Here is a 21297-nt window from a genome sequence, read left to right on the forward strand (position 1 = left end):
GAGAAGTCCCAGTAAAAAAAAAAATCCAATATTGATGACATCACAGAAGCCAGAGACCTTAAGCTACACCAACGACTCAGTGCAATGAACATTTGCAAGTGAAAACGCGTGGACAGAGGGGCGTACTGCAACACACTGCAGCTTCCTCCACAATGAGATTTCTATGCTTTGCTTTGTTGGTTTGTTTGTTTATTGTTTGTGCATTTATTTTGGTGGGTGGAAAATGCAACAGCAGAGGTGGATACAAGGGGACGAGGAGATGATGTGAAACTCACAATGAAAGAAGAAGATTAACAGCACTAAGTGTAAGCTGATGATGTTGAAAGTCCAAAGTGCTAGAATTAGAATTATGACGAATGTGGACTAAAGTTACTTTATCCAGAGGTGGTTGTCATCATTCTAAACATAGTCATTTTCTTCATCCCTGTCAAAACTGTAACATTGTCACAAATGTATTGTCACCCATGACTCAGCACTTAAGACATGGCCGGCACCATCTTGCTTTAAACTTTAAAATGAATCTATATGGTGAGTGTTATTGTTGTCTCCATTTTTGCAGATGTGGAAACTGAGGTTCAGAGCGATCAAGTTATTTACCAATGGTCCAGAGTTAAGTAGGATTATAACCTAGTCCTTAACTGCTTCACTTCCCTGACTTGATGACTGGCTGTGATCAGAAGAATGCAGTATGTATGATTTCTTTTAAAATTCACTATTCTATCTATGTAGATATACATTCCTTTACTTATATGATTGCTAGGGATGGGCCTCTGGGCCTCATTCATGTTAGAAAACTGCTCTACTACTGAGCACTGTACACTGAATGTATATTCCCTGGACATTCTATTTAAAGGAACACTAACCATTATAGCAGCTACTATTGACAAAGGATCCATATGTGCTAGGCATTGCATTAAGCATCTTATATCTGATCACTCAATTCTAACAGCTCTGTAAGATACGAAGGTGAAGGTATAGATGAAGTAAATCTTATGATGGCATGAACATTGCGCAGGGTCACCTAGCTAGCAGGCTGCAAAGCTGTATCTGAATAGTGTCTCTTTGACTTTGACATGCACACTGCTTCTCTGCTACACTGCCTTTCTGGGGACATTAGAGATAAAAAGACATGAGGTTGATTTGGTTTTGACAAGGCCCAGTGACTGCTTCTGCCAAGTTTACTGAGGACTTCCAGGGGAAGCCCAATTTAGCAAATGTCCCCCCAAGGCGACCTCCCTCCAGCCGCCATCTTCCAGTGCTCCCCCACTACCTTGAACCTTTCATTCTCCTTTTCTGGGCTGCTACATCCATCTCCTCCTTTACAGGTGTACCTGGTTTTGGTCAGCATTCCTCATCATGCCATCTTACCATGATAATGAGTAATTATTACAGATTAAGAACACTCATAATCTATGTCTGTACATGTGCAACACCGATAACGTCTTTGAAACTAGCTCAGTAGCCGTTTTCCCCAACAAGCATTTGTTATTCCCGCCTCTGGTGTCTCATACAGATCGCATGTGGACCCTTTTAGGGACCGAGGCTGTGTACCCATTTACACCCCTTCACTAGCAAACTATAAAACCCTGTGTCTTTCATTGCCTTTCTGTCTCTAAAGCATAAGTCTGGCAAAGAGTAGATACTCAAGACACATTTACTAATTGAATAAGAAAAATGAAATCAGGACAAGACAGGAGGCTATTAAATTAGGTGAAACCATATTTCAAGGAGTTAGTAATCAAAGCATGCAGAGCAAAAAGTGGCCTTGAGCTATTTAATGTATTTACCATTAAATCTGAGAAAGTTTCAAAAGCATAAAATACTCCTTTTTAGATCCGTGTTGAGACTGGCGGTCTCCATACTAGTGGGAGGACTACAGGCAGTGAGTGTCAAAAACAATAAAACCATTCACGACCATCGAGTCAGTGATCCTACTCCTGAAGACTTATCTAAGGAAATACATCAAGAGACGAAACTGCTGTATTTGGGGGCTTGGGTACAGAAACACTGTGTACTATGTAATGACGAGTGACAGGAGATAGACTGATACTCAGCTGCAGGATAAAAGCAAAGAGAAATCAATCTGAAGTACTTCTGCACACCCATTAAAATTTAACATGATGACAATAAAGGAAAATGGAAAATGATATAATACTAAAAAAAAATGCAAAATTTATGCTGGCCATGACTGTGCATCTATAGAAGCTATTATATGCATTTAACAAAGATAGATGGCTTGCTACCCACAACACCCCCAATGAAAAATTATGATGACAGAATTACATATGTCCTTTAAATCAAACTTCAAGATGTAGTGGCCCTGAAAATGGAGTTGGACATACATTGAATACTGGCTTAGATTTTATTGGATGAGCCACCTCAGGCAAGGAGCTCAGCTGGACTCACTGTCAAATAAAAAAAACGTTTTCAATCGCTTCACATATTTCATTAAATGAACGTACTGCAAACATGCTGTGACCTGGCTGTGACGCTTAATGTTCCTTATTAACCTGACTGGGTTTCGAATCACCAAGGAGACACACTTGTGGTTGGGTCTACCAAGGATGCTTCCGGAAAGATTGAACTGAGGAAGGCAGGCCCGCCCCACATATGTGCAGTACCATCTCATAGGCTGGGGTCCCTGAGTGACAGAGGAGAGGGCAAGCTGAGCATCAGCTCTCCCCACTTTCTGACTTCAGATGTGACAGAAACAAGTGTCTCATGTTCCCCCCCACCTGCTTTCTGCCACAATTTCCCTGTTATGACAGACCCAAATAAAACCTTGCTTCCTTAAGCTGCTTTTGCCAGGTTAAGTCTTAAGGATGGGAAATACACCAGCAGTTAGTAGCACTTCACAAAGGTTACTTGTTGAACCTTCAAAATCCTTGTAAGATAATGCATACTGGTTCTGTAGTCTGGAGTTAAGTACAGCAAAATAATGACTTTCAAAGGCTTCCAAATGGCCATGGAATACAAAGTATGAGCACAGTAAAGCTAACAGTCACTCGGTCTGCTACAGCAGGCTGTGAGCTAAGGCTTTCCTTCACAACAGTCTTGTTAGCCAAGACCTTGTGACTATGTCCTCAGGAAACAGGTTCAAAGAGGAACACTAGTTAAGAGTGCAGAGGTCTGCACCTGGGTATCTGAATTCACAGCAGGTGTTTCACCATCATGTGACTGTGTGTCCAGTTTTGTTAGGATGATAAGTCTTGCACTCTGTCATGTCAGGCCCCAGAGAGTTCTGATTGGCTGCCATGATTCTCATGGCCTCTCTTCCTGCTCTCCCTCACCCTCCTTTCTCTCGCTGCCCTCCAGCCTTCAGGATTCTGCTTTCCCACAGCTCCTCACAGGTACCTAACTCATCGTCCCCATGACTGCTGCTCATTTGGTCTGTGGTTAGAGCTTGAACATTAGTAAGTACCATCTTTCATACCGGTCTGTTCCTTCTAGAATATAGGCGTCACAAAGAGGCCATGTTTCTAGCAATTTTCTAATCCCCTTTACTTCTACTGTAGGCATAGGTCACATACATGACTACTTGTAGCATGAACAGAGCGTCCCAGCATGGAGGTTACTCCCAACAGTGAGGCCGACATTGCTACACTGACAGTTAAGGGAGCATGTGGCCCTCTACAGCGGTTTCTACAGGACTTTAAGGGAAGAGTCTCTCCCATGAAGGCTTCCCTGATGTACTGTTAGAGTCATGTGCACACAATGTCACAGGTCCACCTTTTAGACCCATTAGGAATTTAAATGGAAACAGGCTCCTCATGGGTTTGCCTCTCAGTAGTAGACAGAGGATTCTGGATAATCCAGAGCACACCCCAAACCAAGCCAGGAACTAAGATGTAGTCAGTGACTAACGAATACTTGCAATGTGAATGAGTAGACGGATGGAGTTGAGACTCTTTTTTTTTTTTTTCCTGGGTTCTAGGTTCCACTCACAGGGCATTTTAGATTTACTTATTTTATTTTTGGTGTATATGAGTGTTTTGCCTGCATATATGTATGTACCACAAACATGCCTGGTACCTGCAGAGGTCAGAAGAGGGCACTGGATTCCTGGAAGAGAAGTTATGGCTGGTTGTGATAAAGTATGTGGGTGCTGGAAACCAAACCCAGGTCCTATGCAAGAGCTACAAGTGCTCTTAAGCACTGAGCCATGTCCCCAGCCTCTCCATCTGTAACACGCTGTATTGCTTCAGTTTCACATTGTGGGACCTCTCCGTTTCATGGTACTCCTTAAATATTTCGTAAAAATAAATCAACGAATTCAAATAAAAGGGTCAACCACTGGTCCCTTTGTGCTGAATCTTGAACCTTTCTGTTTCTTGTCAAGGATTGGGAAGTTACCAAGAGCTTTAGCCCTGTAAAGATTTTTCCCCCATTTTAAAAATAGCAATTTTACTTTTGGAAAAGTAAAATGATATTTTTAACTTAAGCATCCTTTGAAAGCAGAGAAAGTGAGAAGATTCACTCGGTGAACCTTCTCTCTCTGTATCCTCTGAGCTGCTCAGGAGCGAGGCACTATCAGAAAGCTCCGTGGATGAAGATGCCGTCAAAAGTGGAAATAAGACAGACACGGTAGGCTGGTGGGTCCAAAGCTGACTCTAATTATCAAGGCCACGGGGTAACCAAGATATGCCAAACATTTAGTTAATTAGCTGGCTCTTGAGACAAGACCACTGCCTAAAGATAGACACAGTTTTTCCTCATTAATGTGCGATGAGAAACTCTATTAAAACAAGCAGTATCATTCACTATAAACTCTGAATTTGTTCTTTCTCAAATTTCATATGCAATATGGGCTAATCTAAACTTGAAGGTTGGGGGTTAAGATGCGGAATCTTCCACTTTAAACACAACAACTCAACACTGACCACCATATTAGGACTCTTAGAAGGTAAATAGTTATTAAATTATACTACTATACTTATGTCCAAAGATTAAAATTGGAATTGGAATAATTCCATGAGTCACAGTTCACAAAACGGTAAAACTGTGACCCACAAGCACTGAAGTGCCTGGAATCCTCTAGAAAGTTTTGAAGGCACAGGCTATGGATCAGTGGTTCTCAACCTGTGGGTCGCAACCCCTCTAGGGGGTCTACTGATCCTTTCACAGGAGTTGCCATTGGAAAACACAGATGATTACATTACAATTCATAGCAGTAGCAAAATAACAGAAGTGAAGTAGCAATAAAATAATTTTATGATTGGGGGTCCCCACAGCATGAGGAACTGTATTCAAGGGTTGTAGCATTAGGAAGGCTGAGAACCATTGCTCTAGATGGAAAGCAGAAAACAGAGATGAGAGGAATAGCAGCTACCTTTTATTAAGAACCTACTGTGTGCTGTTGTCTACTAGGTGTTACAAAGAACATATAACTTATGCCTCAAACTAACCCAGACCTGTGACTGCCATTCCTGTTGTAGAGGAAGGAGGGCAAGGTTTATGGAGTTTGTTGTTGTCTCAGGTTGCTGAGTTAGAAGCAAGGCTGGTGCTTTTCTCTGATTCATTCTATCTGAGACCTGATGGACAGCAGGTCTCTCTGTTCCCTAGTGTAGAGAGTGTTCCTGTGGGTACCAAGTGCTTCCAAGGGTGTTTCCTTCAGGCCAGAGGCATGAAGTCCTGTTTTTCTTGATCAACTTTTCTTCTTTAATAGGAATTAGATCGAAGGGCTCGATCCAGATCTCTGAGGTCTGTGGGGTTTCAATGCTTCTCCCATAGGGCACTCCCTACTTTCCCAGAAATTTGAGCAAGTTGGTGACTACAGCAGACTGTAGCTCCCAAAGGTGGCTGGGACATTCTCTCCCATTCCCTCTGTCACTTTGCCATGCCTGTCACTCTGTCATTAAGAAGTAGGGTCTATTTTCTTCTTCTTTACACCTGGTAGGCTCTGTGACAATTACAGGAAGTGCCACTGCCTGTGCAAAGCCAATAACCTGGTGAAATGTGTGACTACCATCAGCCTAACAGCTATAAGAATCCCAAACCATGTAGAAAAGTCTCATGTGGACACGTGTCCTCCAGGTGAGGTCACAGCTTCTATGAACCTTGTGTGCAACCCACCTTGATCATCTAGCCAAGCACACAGACCATGTCCTAAGCAGATACCCTTGAGATCTCAGCAGGATCTGGTCTCAAGAAATCTGCAGAAGCTTCAGAAAAGAAGAAAGGTACCACACAGTGTAGAAGCCTGTTATTAGATATAATAACAGCTCATCAGATCAATATTGATGGTAAAGCCTAGAAGAATGAACTTTGCCTCTCTGAAGCAACTAGAATTTTATCTTGGGAATAGGCTGTGTACATAAAATACCATATGTACTTCAAGTGGTGGCTAGGCTGTAGTCATCAAACTTGCTTACTGAAAGTTAACTTCCGAAAGATTCAAGGGACTCCAAAAATGTACTTTTTGCTTACTGTGTGGGCTACCTATCAATAGGTATGTGTGGGGAGTGGGGTGGGGGGTGGTGGGGGGAGTCTTGCAAAATAATGTCTTTATTTTTGGCTCAGAAATGAGGGTAGAGCTTACAAAATGACTGAATACATTGGAAGTGACTTTACCACAGAACATCAAATAATTCTTATTTTCTAAAAGCAACAGCCCAAATATAAGTCTGCCCATAGAATATTAACAGCTGGGTTTTTGTTTTATAACCATGTCAAGTTCTATCCAAGATAGCAAGAGGGAATTCATCACTAGTGATTCCAAGTAAAAACCCAGCATCTTCCAGTTAGCAATATGCACAGGAGAGTCATTAAAATCTCCCAATGCTTGGTAGCTCACCCCTTCTCATCACAGAGTAATATCCCATTGTATGCATACGCCATAGTCTGCCCACTCGTCTGCCAAAGACATCTTGGTTTCTTCTGGCTTCAGGTGATTATGAATAAGAACTCTTACCAGGCGTCACATGGCTTCTGTATGGTTTTCAATCAATTCCAGAAAGGGTCTAAAAGCATCATTGTTGGACATATGGCTAGACTATATTTAGCCTTGGACATTCTATTTTTGTTTGGGAATGTTACATTTCTATGCATATGAGGCATAAAAACACAACAGGGTCTCACAGGACCTGTAAATGATTTTCCTGATTTTTACTCACTTCTATCTTTTGCCAAGTGTGTTTTAAAGTGACTCAAGCAAGTAGTATATTTATGAACAAGGAGACGTTAATTTTGGAAGCACAGTTAAACAACAGGCATGAACACGGCACTAGCTACATGTTGGCTCACCGTCTCCCTGTGGCCAACAGGGACTATTGAGCTTCAGTCTTGTGGGGGTTAAGGAACCACTGCAGAGCCCTAAACGAGCAGACTTCCCCCTTCCTGACTACAGCTACTGTCTCCTGTTGTCCCTTATACGTTCAGCATGCCACAGACTCAAGAGTATGGAGACCCTGGGCAACATCTGAGACACCCAGAGTCATGCCAGTCTTGAGTGTCTCTGTTCTAACAGTGAGCCTTCTGCTTTGTTTCTGGAGCAATCCTCTCTTCTCATTTAGTTCCTTTCTTCAGAGTCCAATCTCACTTCTGGTCCGAGTTCCCTTAAACATAAAAATCTACCAAGGAAGTGTTTATCTGGGATTAACCAAACCCCTAAATTGCCAGGTTATGGGAAGTTTGTCCACACAGGAAAATCTGTAAGGTACCACCCATTCGGATGCAAACCAGAAACCCAAGACGGCTCACTGAGTTTGGGAAGAGATGGTTGTCGGCTCTCAATTGTGTTTTACAAAGAAGGAAGAAACCTGGCATCACCTATCACACAGAACACTGAGCAAACACATTCAATCAGCCCTATCACGCACGGGGAACAGGCAGTTAGAGCAGCATTTTCATGTGTCTATTATGATACTGACAGGCTAAGCAATACACCCTCCTGCTTTTAAAGGAGAAGATGAATATTTTATGCCTTGTTCGTTTATTCTTTCCACCCCTCCCTCCCTCTTTCCCTCCCTCCCACCCTCCCTCCCTCCCTCCCTCTCTCTGTTTTCTTCACAGTTTCAGAATTAGCAAGAACCCTTTGAAGATAAAAGTCGTGAAGCTGGTGAATCCTTCATCTCCACAAAGTGTAGATGTTATCGTCTCACAAATGAAGGAGAGATCAGAATCCAGCTTTTGGAAACATGGCGTCTTCTTTGGATACTCTCACTTCCACAGCACAAATTATTAAACTGGCTGAGGCGACCTCATGAGTTTGTCAATAGAAGAGTGAAATATATACACTCTTATTTTTAGCTTGACATGGGTTATAACAGAGAAATCTGAACAGCCTGCGGAAACAGCACACCACTATCCTATGGCTCTAAGCACTTTGATGACATTGGCCATCTCAGCTGTCACTCATGTCCCAGACTCCACTGTTGTAACTGAGCCACTTGCAAGCAAAATGTCCATGTGTTAGTGAGATCAAACAATATCCTAAGTGACCTGAACACAATTCCTCCTTCAAGATGGCCTCTATCTAGTTTTACTTAAACATCAGTGTCACCGTTGGAGAAAAAGGCAGAAATCTAAAGCCCAGCATTGCTATGTCTACTCTCACATCAGGGGCTATTCCAGAGGCTGTCCATGCTGGGCAGATGGAGGCCGAGAACAGATTCGTCTAAGACCATTCAAAGAAAGCATCTTCAAAAGCAATCCCTCTGGCAACAATGCTGGGAACAGAAATCATCCCCAGCCTCTATCTTTAACTTAGGCCTGTAGGCTCTGCCCTCCTCAGTCTGTGGATGCAGATGCTGTATTATAATACATAAGGTGATGACTACCAGTAAACCAGGAACTAAGGTGACACCTAAGGGAAAAAGCTAAAAGCTAAAATGTAAAACCAGATGATATGTCAACTGGTCACAGAGACTTCCTAATGTACTCCACCAGTCTCCCAAGTCACTGATGATCCCTGTCCCCTCCAAGACTGGCTCAACTTTTCCTTCTGCTCAAAATCTTTCTAGTCACCAGCTGATGACAAGCTGGCCTCAGTCAAGGCCCTGCTACAATGCCGGCCCACAATGAGTCTTGTAAGATCTCAAGGGAAGGCCCACCATTCTATGCTAGTTCCCTCCTCACCCCATCCCCACCTTCCCACCCCGTCCGACTTCCTGAGGCCTAAGAGACTCCTTACTTCCTTCTATCTGCACTGTGCACAGCTGTCTCCCTTTGGGTTTCCTTAGAGTTACCACTTGGACTCGTTGATCCTGTCATTCCTTCAGTGTGCCTAACGTGCCAGCTGATGGCCAGGACTGAGTTTGCTGAGATAAGGATTTACTCAAGAGACAGATGATTCTGGGAGCAAACACTTTGCTCACACTCAACTTGTTAGTGCTATGTATGGGAAAGAGAAAAGGTAACCTGAAATAGGATTTCAGTCATTTTCTTCTATGCTTTCCCTACACGATGGCCTTGCCTTTGTTTCAGAAGCCATTTCTGAGGAGTCGGGGTCTGGCTCAATGGTACAGCACCTACCTGCCTTGCACATGTGGGGCTCTGGGAGCAATTCCTAACACCCGTATTCCCCAGCCACATTTGAATCACTGATTTCTGTGTATAGTCTGTGTAATGATGTATATAACCGACCCTTTGTTTCCTGCAAGTACACAAAGATAACAGGGTTTTCTTCAGGGGTAGTGGATGAAATGATTATTTAGAACCTACTTTTGTTTCTGCCGTAAGATACCAGCAATGGATCCAAGTGACCGTTTAACTAGGTGTGGCAGTGATGGCTAGAGCTTGTGCTGGGCTATACGGGGTACAGAACACCTGTGAGTCCTGTTTTCATCCCATAACATGCTGTTCCCAAATCGGGAGGCAGGCTTCTGCTAATCACAGGACACTCAGAAGGCTGAGTCAACAACTCCCTCCTCCTCAGAGATTAAACTACTTTTGTTCTACTTGAAAACAAATGACCACAGTGCCAGAATAATCTGTGGGACCTTGAGTGTACTCAGCTCAAGTGACAAAATGTGCCAGCAGCTGTGGAAAGGAAGTCGTCCAAGATCGATAGAGAGGTGCAGCGTTCTCCCTGCTACCCCTTCAACGCACAGCCAACAGTGGGCTAGAAGGAAGCCAGCAAAGCCCTCTCCTCAGCCACTCTGCCCTCCTCTCCTCAGCCACTCTGCCCTCCTCTGACTTACAATCACCCTGAAGAACTTCAGGCTGATGTCAACCCTTACACCTGGAGAACTTAAACTCTGTATGTGCTTGGGCCATGTCTAACACTAAAGCAATAACTACATTATAGGGAAGTATTTAGTTTGCTGTTGTGGTTTAAGTGTGGAATTTCCTCCATGGGTCCACGTGTTTGGGCACGTAAATCCCTAACTGGTGGTGCTGTTCTGGAAGGCTGTGGAACATTTAGGTGGAGTAGTACTGAAGGAGGTAGGTAGCTGGAGGGCAGGCCCTAAGGCTTGACAGCCTGCCCCACTTCCTGTCTGATTTCCGTTTCCTATTGCATCAATTATTGGGGATACACGTGTCACCCTGGAACTGCCCAGGGTCTTCCTCGTCAGGATGGGCATTATCCCCAGGAACTGTGGCCAAAATGAACTCTCCCTCCCTAAGCTGCTTTTTCTGGTGTATTTGGTCCTATCAAGAGAGTTAACTAATTGTCCTTGTGTAAATAAGATACCAAGCATCTTCTTTACTTGGTTGTGGGAACTTTTCAGTATCCAAAGGTCCCTAAGCCAGAAAGCAAGTCCTTCCAAGTTCAGACACTCCCATTCCCAACAACTCAGACTTCAACAACTTAGACTTTAACTCTAAGTTAAAGTCATCCTTCAACTCTAAGGACAAAACAGAAATCAAAAGTTTGTGTTGTGTATCATTTGAGAGAAAAAAATCCTCTCATTTATACAAAGATATCTTGAAAGGGTGAATCAAGATCAATGCAACACTTGTCAATCTAGGAAGCTCATGCTGTCTTCAGGGAGGATGGCCTCTGAATGGAAAGTGTTAACTAAGGAAAAAAAAGACAGTGTTTTATTAAACATCGAGGACGACTCCCTACACTGGCAGAGGTAAAGGGTTGGATCCTGCCAAGTCTAGAGTAATACGTGTTTAAATTATTTGCATGCAAAACTGTGAACTCCCATAGAATGAAACTGAACTGTTCTCAAGTTTCCTCCTGGCTGACTTCTGGTCCCCCTCCACCCCTGGAATATATCTACCCGAGATAAGAAAATGCCACCATCTTGCTTATGATTGTGAAGTAGTCAAAATCAGAAAACTGCTATTATAGCCACTTTGAATAAATAAAATTTCAAACAACATTTTAAATATTAAATATAACCATAAAAATTTCCCTTGAACACATTATCAGTTCTCTCTTGTATGCTCCTAAGTAATGAAATTCCACTAACAAAAGTAAAATAATAATAATAGCCAATGATGGCATAGTCTTCCCCAGGAACTGTGCTTTGCACAAATTCTCACTAAAGTGAGTTCCAGGATCATGTCCATTTTGCAAATCAGTTAGCTGAACTTGGTGTGCCACTAGTTTGGAACACATCTGTATCTAAGAATCTTCGCACACACATGAATATTTGTGGGAAAACACAGAGAACTGCTGTCTCAGGTTCATTTTAAAGGATCCTACATAGCATCACAGTGTTGTAGTAATTATTTAAAAAAAAATGGCCACCTCTTTCTAGCTCAGCTGCCATGTTGCATGGCCAGAGGCCATGTGCACGTGGCAGCTAGAAACGGCCAGCCAGTAACACCAGCCCTGCCACCCACAAGACGACAGTGGGAGATGGCTCTGCCAATCTTCCATGCTGTCTCTGCAAGGCTGGGCATTGCCCAGACCATCCTGCCAACCACGTGGACCCAGTAAGAAAATGAGACTCTAATGCTTAAATTATCCAAAGGCTTATATATTTAGTAATGATCAATAACAAGATGCCCTTACAATCAGAGGTGTAACCCAATACCCGACCTAGATATACCAACGACCTTTGACTGCTACAGACAAGCGAACATCAGCCTCCATGTGCCCCTCTTTCGTTCTCCATCTCTCCCTAGCTCCTCCTCTTCCTTCTCTTCCTCCTCTCTTTACTCCTCCTCTTCCTCTCCTTAGTCCTCCCACCTTAGCTCCTTCTACATCACAGTACATATATTAATGTGGAAATTAGCATGTTTTTTCCAAAAACAGTTCCAGGTCCTTTTTAAATTGCTACCTAGTGTGATTTAACTACTGTTCTACTGACAGGCAGAAAGGTCTTCATTCAACTTTCTACCGATATAAAGAGCACTATTAATGAATGTCTTGTGCAAGCTTCCTCGTGCATGCAGGCAGCTGTCCATTGTATACAAGCTGTAGAAGTGCTGGGTCACGGTTATGCATGTTTAAACTGTCAGAAACACCAACCACTACACTGTCCTCTGAGAGAGGTGGTACCGCTGGTACATCAACATATATTTTCCTATAATCAGGCCAAAGTCTGATATTATCAAATTTCAAGTTTTTGCCAATCCAATGGATGAAAAATGGGATCACATTTTAATTTGCATGTCCCTAATTACAATAAGTAGTATTAGTTGTTACCACCCAAACTGGTCTGAGTAAAAGTAGGGACATATAAAATGTATATGTACAATAAACATATTATTTTCCTTTAGGATATCAAGATGCACGTTTCTTTCCCCATCTTTTGTCACAAGAATATGGCTTTTCCTTTCCGTGAGGGACACTGAGAGAGGACACCCTCTGCACCTCCTTCACTTACCAAGTCCTCAATGCACAGCTGAAATTCCTGTTTGATTTCTTAAGGGAAGTGAGAAAGTAAAAGAATCTTGAGTGTAGAACTCCACTGAACAGCAAGCTTTTAATAACCCACCTTCATCAACTTTTCAAAGCAGTCCATTTACATGTCACTGTAACAGCTATCTCAATGCGGTGTTTCTCAGGCTTGCATATTATTTAACTAAATTACATAATTACAATGACATTCAACCAGCACAAACTGGTTTGAAAACCAGCACACCTCTGGCTCTGGGAAACAAAAATTAAATGAACAAAAGCTCAAGTGTTTTTAGAGAGCAGCCCACCAGAGACCCAGTGAAGCATGCCTTTCGGGCAGTATCCTTCAGGCACACAAAGAACACATGTCTCAGAGAGAGTATGCACCGCCCAGGTGGTAGAGAACAGCTTTTTGTGTGCCCATGATGCTCTACGCTCTACTGTGAACCACTTGGTCTATTTATTCCTTTTTAAAAGAGATTACCCCTTTCTTGTTTATCTAGAGGTACTCTAGTATCCCAGACTTGAGTCCTTTCACTGTGTACTGATCACAAGTGTTTTCCCCAGGCTCTTACTTGACTACCTCCATCTTGCGGCTATTCTGTTTTACAAAAGCATTTGACTCCAATGTCAGGAAAGAAAGCTCTCTCTTTACAAGCTCTTGTTATCTAAGCCACCAGGAAGAAAGTCTCCCTTTGCAAAGACCTGACATAGGTATTTTCTTCTAATTCTCTAATGATTTCCAGATACATTCTAGATAAAGAACTTGAACTCCAGAAGCTTGAGGCCAAACTTTTAAAGCTAGAAATGGAGACTAGGGAATTCAGGTGGACACCTGTGTCTGAATAGCTTTTTGATGGTTAAAAAAGTAAAGCAAAGCAATCCTACTTCGCCTTGCTTAAGAAGGTCGAGTGAGAACCAAAGTGGAATACGCAGATGTAAAGCAATAACAGAAATCAGGATGCCTGTCTGCGGATTCAGGGTACATTTGTGATGGCCATGGACGAGACTCATCAGCCATGGAAACTGTGACCAAAAGGCCCAAGTGACTGGAGAGCACAGCATTTATGGAGTGACTACTGGGAAGTGTATTCTGTTGAGACTAGACACTGGCTGTAAGCTAATACACAACATACTAACAGATCACTGAGAACCACTTCTAACTTTGGAAAGCAGCCTGCTCATTCCAGAATCAAACACATCTATCTCCTCCTGCTCCCACACGAATGCTCGAACACTAGAAAACCACCACGAGCAGTGCAAATCTCAAATCATTTGGCTAAATGGGGATGCAGGATTGCCATACGTGTCACACAAATCAGTCAAAATGACCTGAAGTCTCTCTCTTCAAGTGTGTTTGGCTTGCACAGGATACTAGTGCTAACTCTGAGCACAGAGGCGCCCAGAAATGTGTTTGCAAGGATGAGAAGAGGGGCAAATACTGAGCTGGTCTCAGCAGGATGAGCAGCAAAGGCAATCTTAGTCTCCAGCTTCCTCAGGTTCCCAAGGGACAAGTACACGGAGCAGAGGTACAGAAGTGGGAGCCAAGGCCAGGCTGTTCCAGGCCAGCTTCTAACGTCAGTCTGAGATCTATACATTGAACCCAAGTTGCAGCAAGTGAGGAAAACTCTGCTATTTAGTAAAAATGAGTTTCTCACCTACCCAGGTCTTTGCTTTAAACACGGCAACAACAAAGCTTCATGTGAGAAGCCTGGTAACACTAACTTCTACTTTTTGGTCAACATCCTTTTCCCATGCATTTAAGAATCACTGTTAGAAAGCTAAATGCCATTTATGAAATATGTCATTATCTAGGCTCTTCTCTGCACCCTCTTCCCCCAGACTGTGGTGCTGGGGGCGGAGCCTGAGGGCCTTGCCTGTCTTAGGCATGTGTCCTCCCGCTGAGAAGTCCTTTATGTTCAGCACTTAAAATGTAAAATATTCCCTTGCTGACATTTTACTACTTAGGGCTGTTGGTCACATGCTTAGAGAGAATGAAGGAAGCAAAACCCATAGACTCTAACATCCACTAGAATGGTGATAGAAAATGGCAGCCACAAGGAGGGGCTAATACTGTGCTACAGTAGAGGTCACCAAGGAATGAAACATGTATTAGGAAAAACTGTCAGTGGAGCAAAAATACTTATTGATACATAAAATCCTAAAAAGTACGTGCGCTTACTCACATAAATAATCTAAATGTAAAATATATGCAAAATATGAATGAAACCCATCACATTACCAGTGCAACTGAATAAAAATGTACACTCTTACTACTTTAACCTCTGAGAAATCAATTAATATGATAACTGCCTAAACGATCAAGGTGAGTTGCTGGGGAAGAACATGCATAGTGATTGATAATAAAGTAAGAAGCTCCCTAACCCCCTGTCATTACACATCTCATATGAACTCAAATGTGCGGTACCTTTGACACCATCAACGTGAAGAATGGGCTCTCTGGATGCAGACCTATTTTAGAAATCTGTGGTTTTCCTTTGAAAGGGAACTAACTTCCTCATTATAGGTTTCAAATAATGAAACTCTGGTATTCATCCTGACTTGAATCCGTGTTAGGAGGCATGGGGAGTAGATCCACCTCCAGCACCTCTCAATCTTACATCAGGGGTTTCAACTTCACTTCTAGAAACACCAATAATTTTGCTGTGTTTTCCCTGGAGCATTTCTTATCAGGACTACAAAGGGATCTAGTCTAAGACAAACAGGATACAGGGTAATGGCGCAGCTTCCAGGCAAGCTAAGAATAGCTACAGCATTTTCAAGAAATCTTGAACCAGGGTGTGAGCCTCAAATCAATGTGCAGCTTGGGTTTTTTTTTTTCAGTAGTCACTGTTAATGGAGAACTTCAGTTCTTACCAGGTTTTCTTGGTTCCTGGCTGCTATTTTCTGCTCCTCTTCTGCCCCGTTTTTCATGTATTTGACCTCTTCCACGGGTTTGATCCTATACTCATCTGAATGACAAACAAAAAGAAAGAAATTTTACCACAACGGCAGTAAAGTGTCAGCAAAGCAATACATTAGACTCTTTCCCGTGCAGCTGTAATGCGTGACTCATCTGGAATAGTCTGGAAGAAGTATGCATGGACATCTTGGGTCCCTGTGAGTAGATGCTCTACTTTGCCTGCGAGAGGGTTGGCTGAGTTTTCCAATTCAGAGAGACCCTGTGGTGACCACAGACATTATACAGTGAGCAGGTGCTGAAGATGTAGGCACTTTCAACTCTGAAAGTGGATGGAATCCAGGCACACTGGGGAACACCACCCACTAGCCTACGAGGACAGAGAGCATCTTCCTTTATCCCTAGGAAAATATTTGTGCAGAGTGCTTGTAGTGGCATATTTCAGCTGGACGTTCACACCTTAATTCTTCCCTTTTTGAAAAATATAGTACTGTTTATTACTATAGAGTTGTACCAACAAATAAGACCAATTGGAAATGAAACTTTTCTTTTTAGGGTTCTTCCATTAAATCTGAGCAGTCTGCAGTTTACTGCACATCTATACTTTAATGTCTATAAAGTTATAAGCACAGAGCCAAACTATCAACTAGTTCTAAGTGGGTTTGGTCCTACAGTGGATAATACAGAAGACTATAGAGAGAACCTAGACTTGAGAAGAAAACACAGATTTCAAAGTCAAATCTATCATGGGACAAAAATCAGCAAAGCTGCCAGCCAAAGTCCTTCTCTAGGACAGAGATTTGGCGATGACAAGGATGACATTTTCACCAGACTCCTGTCAACAGGAAACAACTTGGGTACACTGAGTTCAAAAACAAGTGTAATTTTTGACTCATCTTCAGTCCAACTTGTGGGGGGAGAAAAAAAAAAATCACAGAAACTATGGAATTAGAAAACTTCAGCAAATTGGCTTCAAAATGGTATGGAGTCGCCCCTAAGAAAGGCAGCTGCCTGTCACTAAGTTTTATTTTAAGCTAAGAAGCTGTAACATATTTTCTTAAGGCCTGTGACTGAGTACAGTGAGGCTAGTCCTTAAAAATATCCCGTGCTAATATTTATAATACAATTTATAATGTAGCCGTGGTTTCTCCATCCTATCTATTATATTATTATTGTTGTTGTTGTTGTTTTATTAATTTTAAAAATTTTACTTATTCACTTTACATCCTGCTCACTGCTCCTTCTCCTCATACCTCCCTTCTCTTCTCCTCTGAGTGGGTGGGGACCCCCTGAGTATTCCCCTACCTACCTTGGCATATCAAATCTCTCTGAGGCTAAATGCATCCTCTCACACTGAGACCAGACAAGGCAGCCCAGCTAGAAGAACATATCCTGTGGACAGGCAACAGCTTTGGGGATAGGCCCCTCTCCAGTTGTTCAGGACCCACATGAAGGTCAAGCTGCACATCTGCTACATCTGTGTAGGATGGCCTAGATCCAGCCCATGCTTGCTCTTTGGTTGGTGGTTCAGTCTGAGAGCCCCAAGGGCCCAGGTTAGTTGACTTTCTTGGTCATCCTTCCACCCTCCCTCTTAACACACTATTTCTGTAATCCTAGCTACAACTGCATCCATTTGTGCTTATCAAATGTTTCTCTCATCCTTATGAAGCTAGTGCGATTTCTATAAATGTGTAAGACCCAATGTTTGTGACCAAGCCATTTGTAGTTTTTTCCACTTGGTAACTCAAGGTAGATATTGATTCTGTTTTTTTTTTTTCTTTATTGCTATTGTATGTTTGTGCGTGAGTGTGGTATGTATGTATGTTTTGTATTCATGTAGTAGCCAGAGGTCAATGTCTGGAATCTTCCTGTATCACCTTTTTAGACAGGGTCTCTTGCAGATACTGAACTTGATGATTCAGTTAAACTGCCTGACCAGCCAGTCCCAGGAATAACCCCATCTCTGCTCTCCAGCAGTGGGATTTCAGGGGTGCACCCTCTCACCTGGCTTTTTACATCAGCACTGGGGATTTGAACTCAGCTCCAGATGTCTGAGTGACAAACACTCTACCAACTGAGCCATCTCCCATGCCCCATTCCAACTTCCTTCTAAAGAAATTTGAGAGACTTGTATGCAATTACAGTCATGAGCCCTTCAGGAATCCTAAGTCTAAAATGATCAAGTTTATAGATAGATTTGAATTGACAAGTACAAAGGAAAAGTATTCCACAGCCTGTTACGATGGCTCATGTGTGCTATCCCAACACATAAGATTGAAGTGGGGAGATCTTGCTGTTGAGGGCAGCCTAAGCTACATAGTGAGTTTGAGGTCAGCTGGGGCTACCCAGCAAATGCTATCTCAAAATAAAAAACAAACAAGAGAATCTCATCCTCTGATTTGCTAGTCAGATGAAAAAAGGAAGTTAATAATACCAACATGTTTAATTAAGGATTGTTTACTCATGAATTGCAAAAACACTGCTAATTAAAAAAGAACAGACATAATTATGTTCCCAGTATAATCATGCCGAGATCAAAATAAAGGTAAAAACATAAAAATTCAAAAACCAGGCATCCTAACTTTGGTTTGAGGCATTAACGGTTATAAGTCACAGCACAACGACATAATTGCTCTGGCTTTAATTGGACAAAGGCATGCTTAGTTGCCTTCAATTATTAGACATAACAACTATCACAATCTGATAGACCTTGTTCTACCCAGGGCCCCAAACCTCATGCAACAGGGCAGGGCAGATCACACATCATTATAGAATACAGACAGAGACTTCTGGAAGACCAGGCAGCTCTCTGCACACTACACAACACAGGTGTCCCCCAGAAAGAGTCACCCTTCTTCCCTTGCCCATGGTCCTCTCCCATGTGGCCCACCACAGTCCAGTCTTAGCAGATGCTGAGCAGCAGGGTAAAGTAAACATTCACTTTCTTTCCTCAGCCCTCTGGGGCTCACAACTGAAAGTAATAGACATGCTATTAATACTTTTCTCTAAGGAAATGGAAAAGCTCTTGGTGACATGACTTTCACAGTAACATTACTGTAAACACTTTCTTCCTTCCTTTTCATCACACAGAATCTTGACCAATTTAGACAGCTGGTAGGTTTTACGGTGTCATTAGCAGTCTGGCTGACTGGCCAGGGCACTGTTGGGACAATATAATGTGACTAACAACTAATGAGAAAACAAACATCTAGGACTATAAGCTTGGCTTTTCGTCACTACTTACGCAACCCACTATGCAAAATCCATCCTGGAATTAGACAAGAAATCAGCAAAAAGCCACAATTTAAAAAAAATAACAAATACTTAATAAAATAAAATAAAATAAAATAGCCTGTCAGATTTCTGAAGGCTGGTGCCTGAATGAAGACTTGCATCTGGAGAGAGATGAAGATGTCATACATTTCTGTAGAGATGTGGCCCCAAGCAACATCTCTTCAGGCCTCAGGGTGGGGTGGGCCCAGCATTTTGGGTTACGGTAGCAAGATATTCACTACTGAAATCCAGATTTCCTTTTGTCAAAGGCACAGCTGAGTTCACTGTTGACCTCAGCCCCCTTTGATCAGAGCCTGCATTGGGGGACAGGGCCACCACTACAAGCCAGAGTCCTGAGTGCAGCAAGGTGTGGCCACCTGATGATGAGCAGAGAAGGGACTGTCTTTCTCCCTTACACCTGTTCCCTCTCTTCCTGTTCATCTTGTCAGGTGGCTTATTAAAATTCAAGTCAGGAACACAGGCTGGCTGTTCAGCCCTTGTAAACACTTTCAGGCTTCCAGTCAAAACAGATCTGTGGTGGGATGTTTAGCATCTATTCAAGGTAACAGCATAGGGAGTTTGGGATTGTGTGGTAGCAGCCACTGATGAAAAAGAGAAGAAGAAAACGGGTGTCAAAGCTGGTTCAGGTTTTCACTGTCATGGAAAACAACCGTAAGAGCCCTTCTTAGCTGCAGGACCCTTCCTGGAAAGCCTCCGAATTCCCTCCTCTTCTGTCTGTACTGCTTGTAAAAATTCTGACTTCTAATAATCCTGAAATTAAAAAAGCACCTATCTCCCTCTAATTGATTAAAATCTGGGTGGGGTTTTGTTTGTTTGTTTGGAGACATTTAATTAGTTATTACTTGGTGTGTATGGTTGTTTTGTCTTCATGCATGTCTGCACTACACTAATGCAATGAGTGACCTTTGAGGCAGAAGACAGTGCCAGATCCCCTGGCACTGGAGTTACAGAGAGCAGTTAGCCACCATGGTGCTGGAAATAGTACTTGGAGCGTCTTAAAGAGCAGCCATCGCTCTGAACTGGTTAGCCATCTCTCCAGTTCCAAAGACAGGGACTATTACTATTACTATTAATTACTATTAATTACTATTACTATTAATTACTATTACTATTAATTACTATTACTATTACTACTACTATTACAGAACCTGTTGCAGGCCCATCTGTAAACCTGGGAGATAGCAGTGAGCACTTGAGGGACAGCACTTAATGTTATGCCCAAGTTGCAGGTACCCAAAGACCACCAAGGAGTCAGTTCTGATGTAAACATATAAGGGTCAAGGTCTTGAGTGTACCCATAGCAACAGGTCAAAGTGAGAGCCCCAAGTCTAAGGGTACAAGCTACTTACTGTGGTTACAGCAAACTTGGGGAATTTCCATACAGGTCAGCAAATTAATATTTTAAAAACTCATTTCTGGTGCAATCTGCAGGATCTGAACACGAGGGTAGAACCACCCGACAAACAGAATGCTCAGGTTATCTGCTCTCTGCAGGATGTCTTAGGATATCTCTATGTACCTTGATCCTGCTGAAGTTGCAAGGGCAGGTTGTTATAGGATGATTGCTCACGTGGACTTTGTGATTTTCTTCCTTGAATTGGAGACTGGACCCTGGTCTCCCACAAAATGGGGTTTCTTCAAAAACAGAGTTGGCCGGGCTTTTCATTTAGAAGGGTTGGTCCAGAACTGAAGAGGTGGATCGGAATCACAAGCATGGACTGCCCTAGCTCAAGATCCTGGTCGTCAGTGCTTCACAGCTGCCTTTAACTATAGTTCCAGTGAATCTGATGACTCTCTGGTCTCTGTAGGCATTCACACACATCCCATAGCTTATATACACATATCAACAAAAATAAAAATTCTTAAAAAGGGGGATTGAACCTTCCTTATAATATTAATGACTGTCAACCATTTGTAAGTATAAATTTGAAAGCACAAAGCTGTGCATGGGGGTCAAACTACTACCTTTCTAGCAAGAACTGAAAGTAAACAACAATAACACACACACAGAAACACACATATAAATATACACAAACTCACAAATACACGAATATACACTCTTATACACACTCTTAAACACAAACTCATACGTATACACACAAATACACACTCAAATATAAATATACACATGGAAAGACATATACACTCTCATACACACACTTAAACACAAACCCAAATACATAAACAACTCACACACACAAAAATACACACACATACACACACAACTTGAATGGTTTGCGCTAAAAAGCTTATGTCTTCGCAGAAAATACAAGAGATGGTTTTCTTTTCTGCTTCCTTCCTAGAAGCCCCTTTATCTTAAAGAGAGCTGAGCCAGGTTCCA

At 42.4% G+C, this 21297-nt stretch overlaps 1 protein-coding gene across 3 annotated transcripts in view; it reads right to left on the reverse strand.

The window, feature by feature from the left end:
• Window positions 1-21297, reverse strand: part of C10H1orf21 (chromosome 10 C1orf21 homolog) — a 208590-nt gene that overhangs the window by 82078 nt on the left and 105215 nt on the right. For all 3 annotated transcript variants that reach the window (XM_034512847.2, XM_076941336.1, XM_076941335.1), the window contains exon 3: window positions 15620-15714. In XM_034512847.2, the coding sequence (XP_034368738.1) occupies window positions 15620-15714 (95 nt within the window). The remainder of the gene's footprint in view (window positions 1-15619; window positions 15715-21297) is intronic.

This window comes from Arvicanthis niloticus, chromosome 10 (genome assembly GCF_011762505.2).
Source record: "Arvicanthis niloticus isolate mArvNil1 chromosome 10, mArvNil1.pat.X, whole genome shotgun sequence".
NCBI classification, from domain to species: Eukaryota; Metazoa; Chordata; class Mammalia; order Rodentia; family Muridae; genus Arvicanthis; species Arvicanthis niloticus.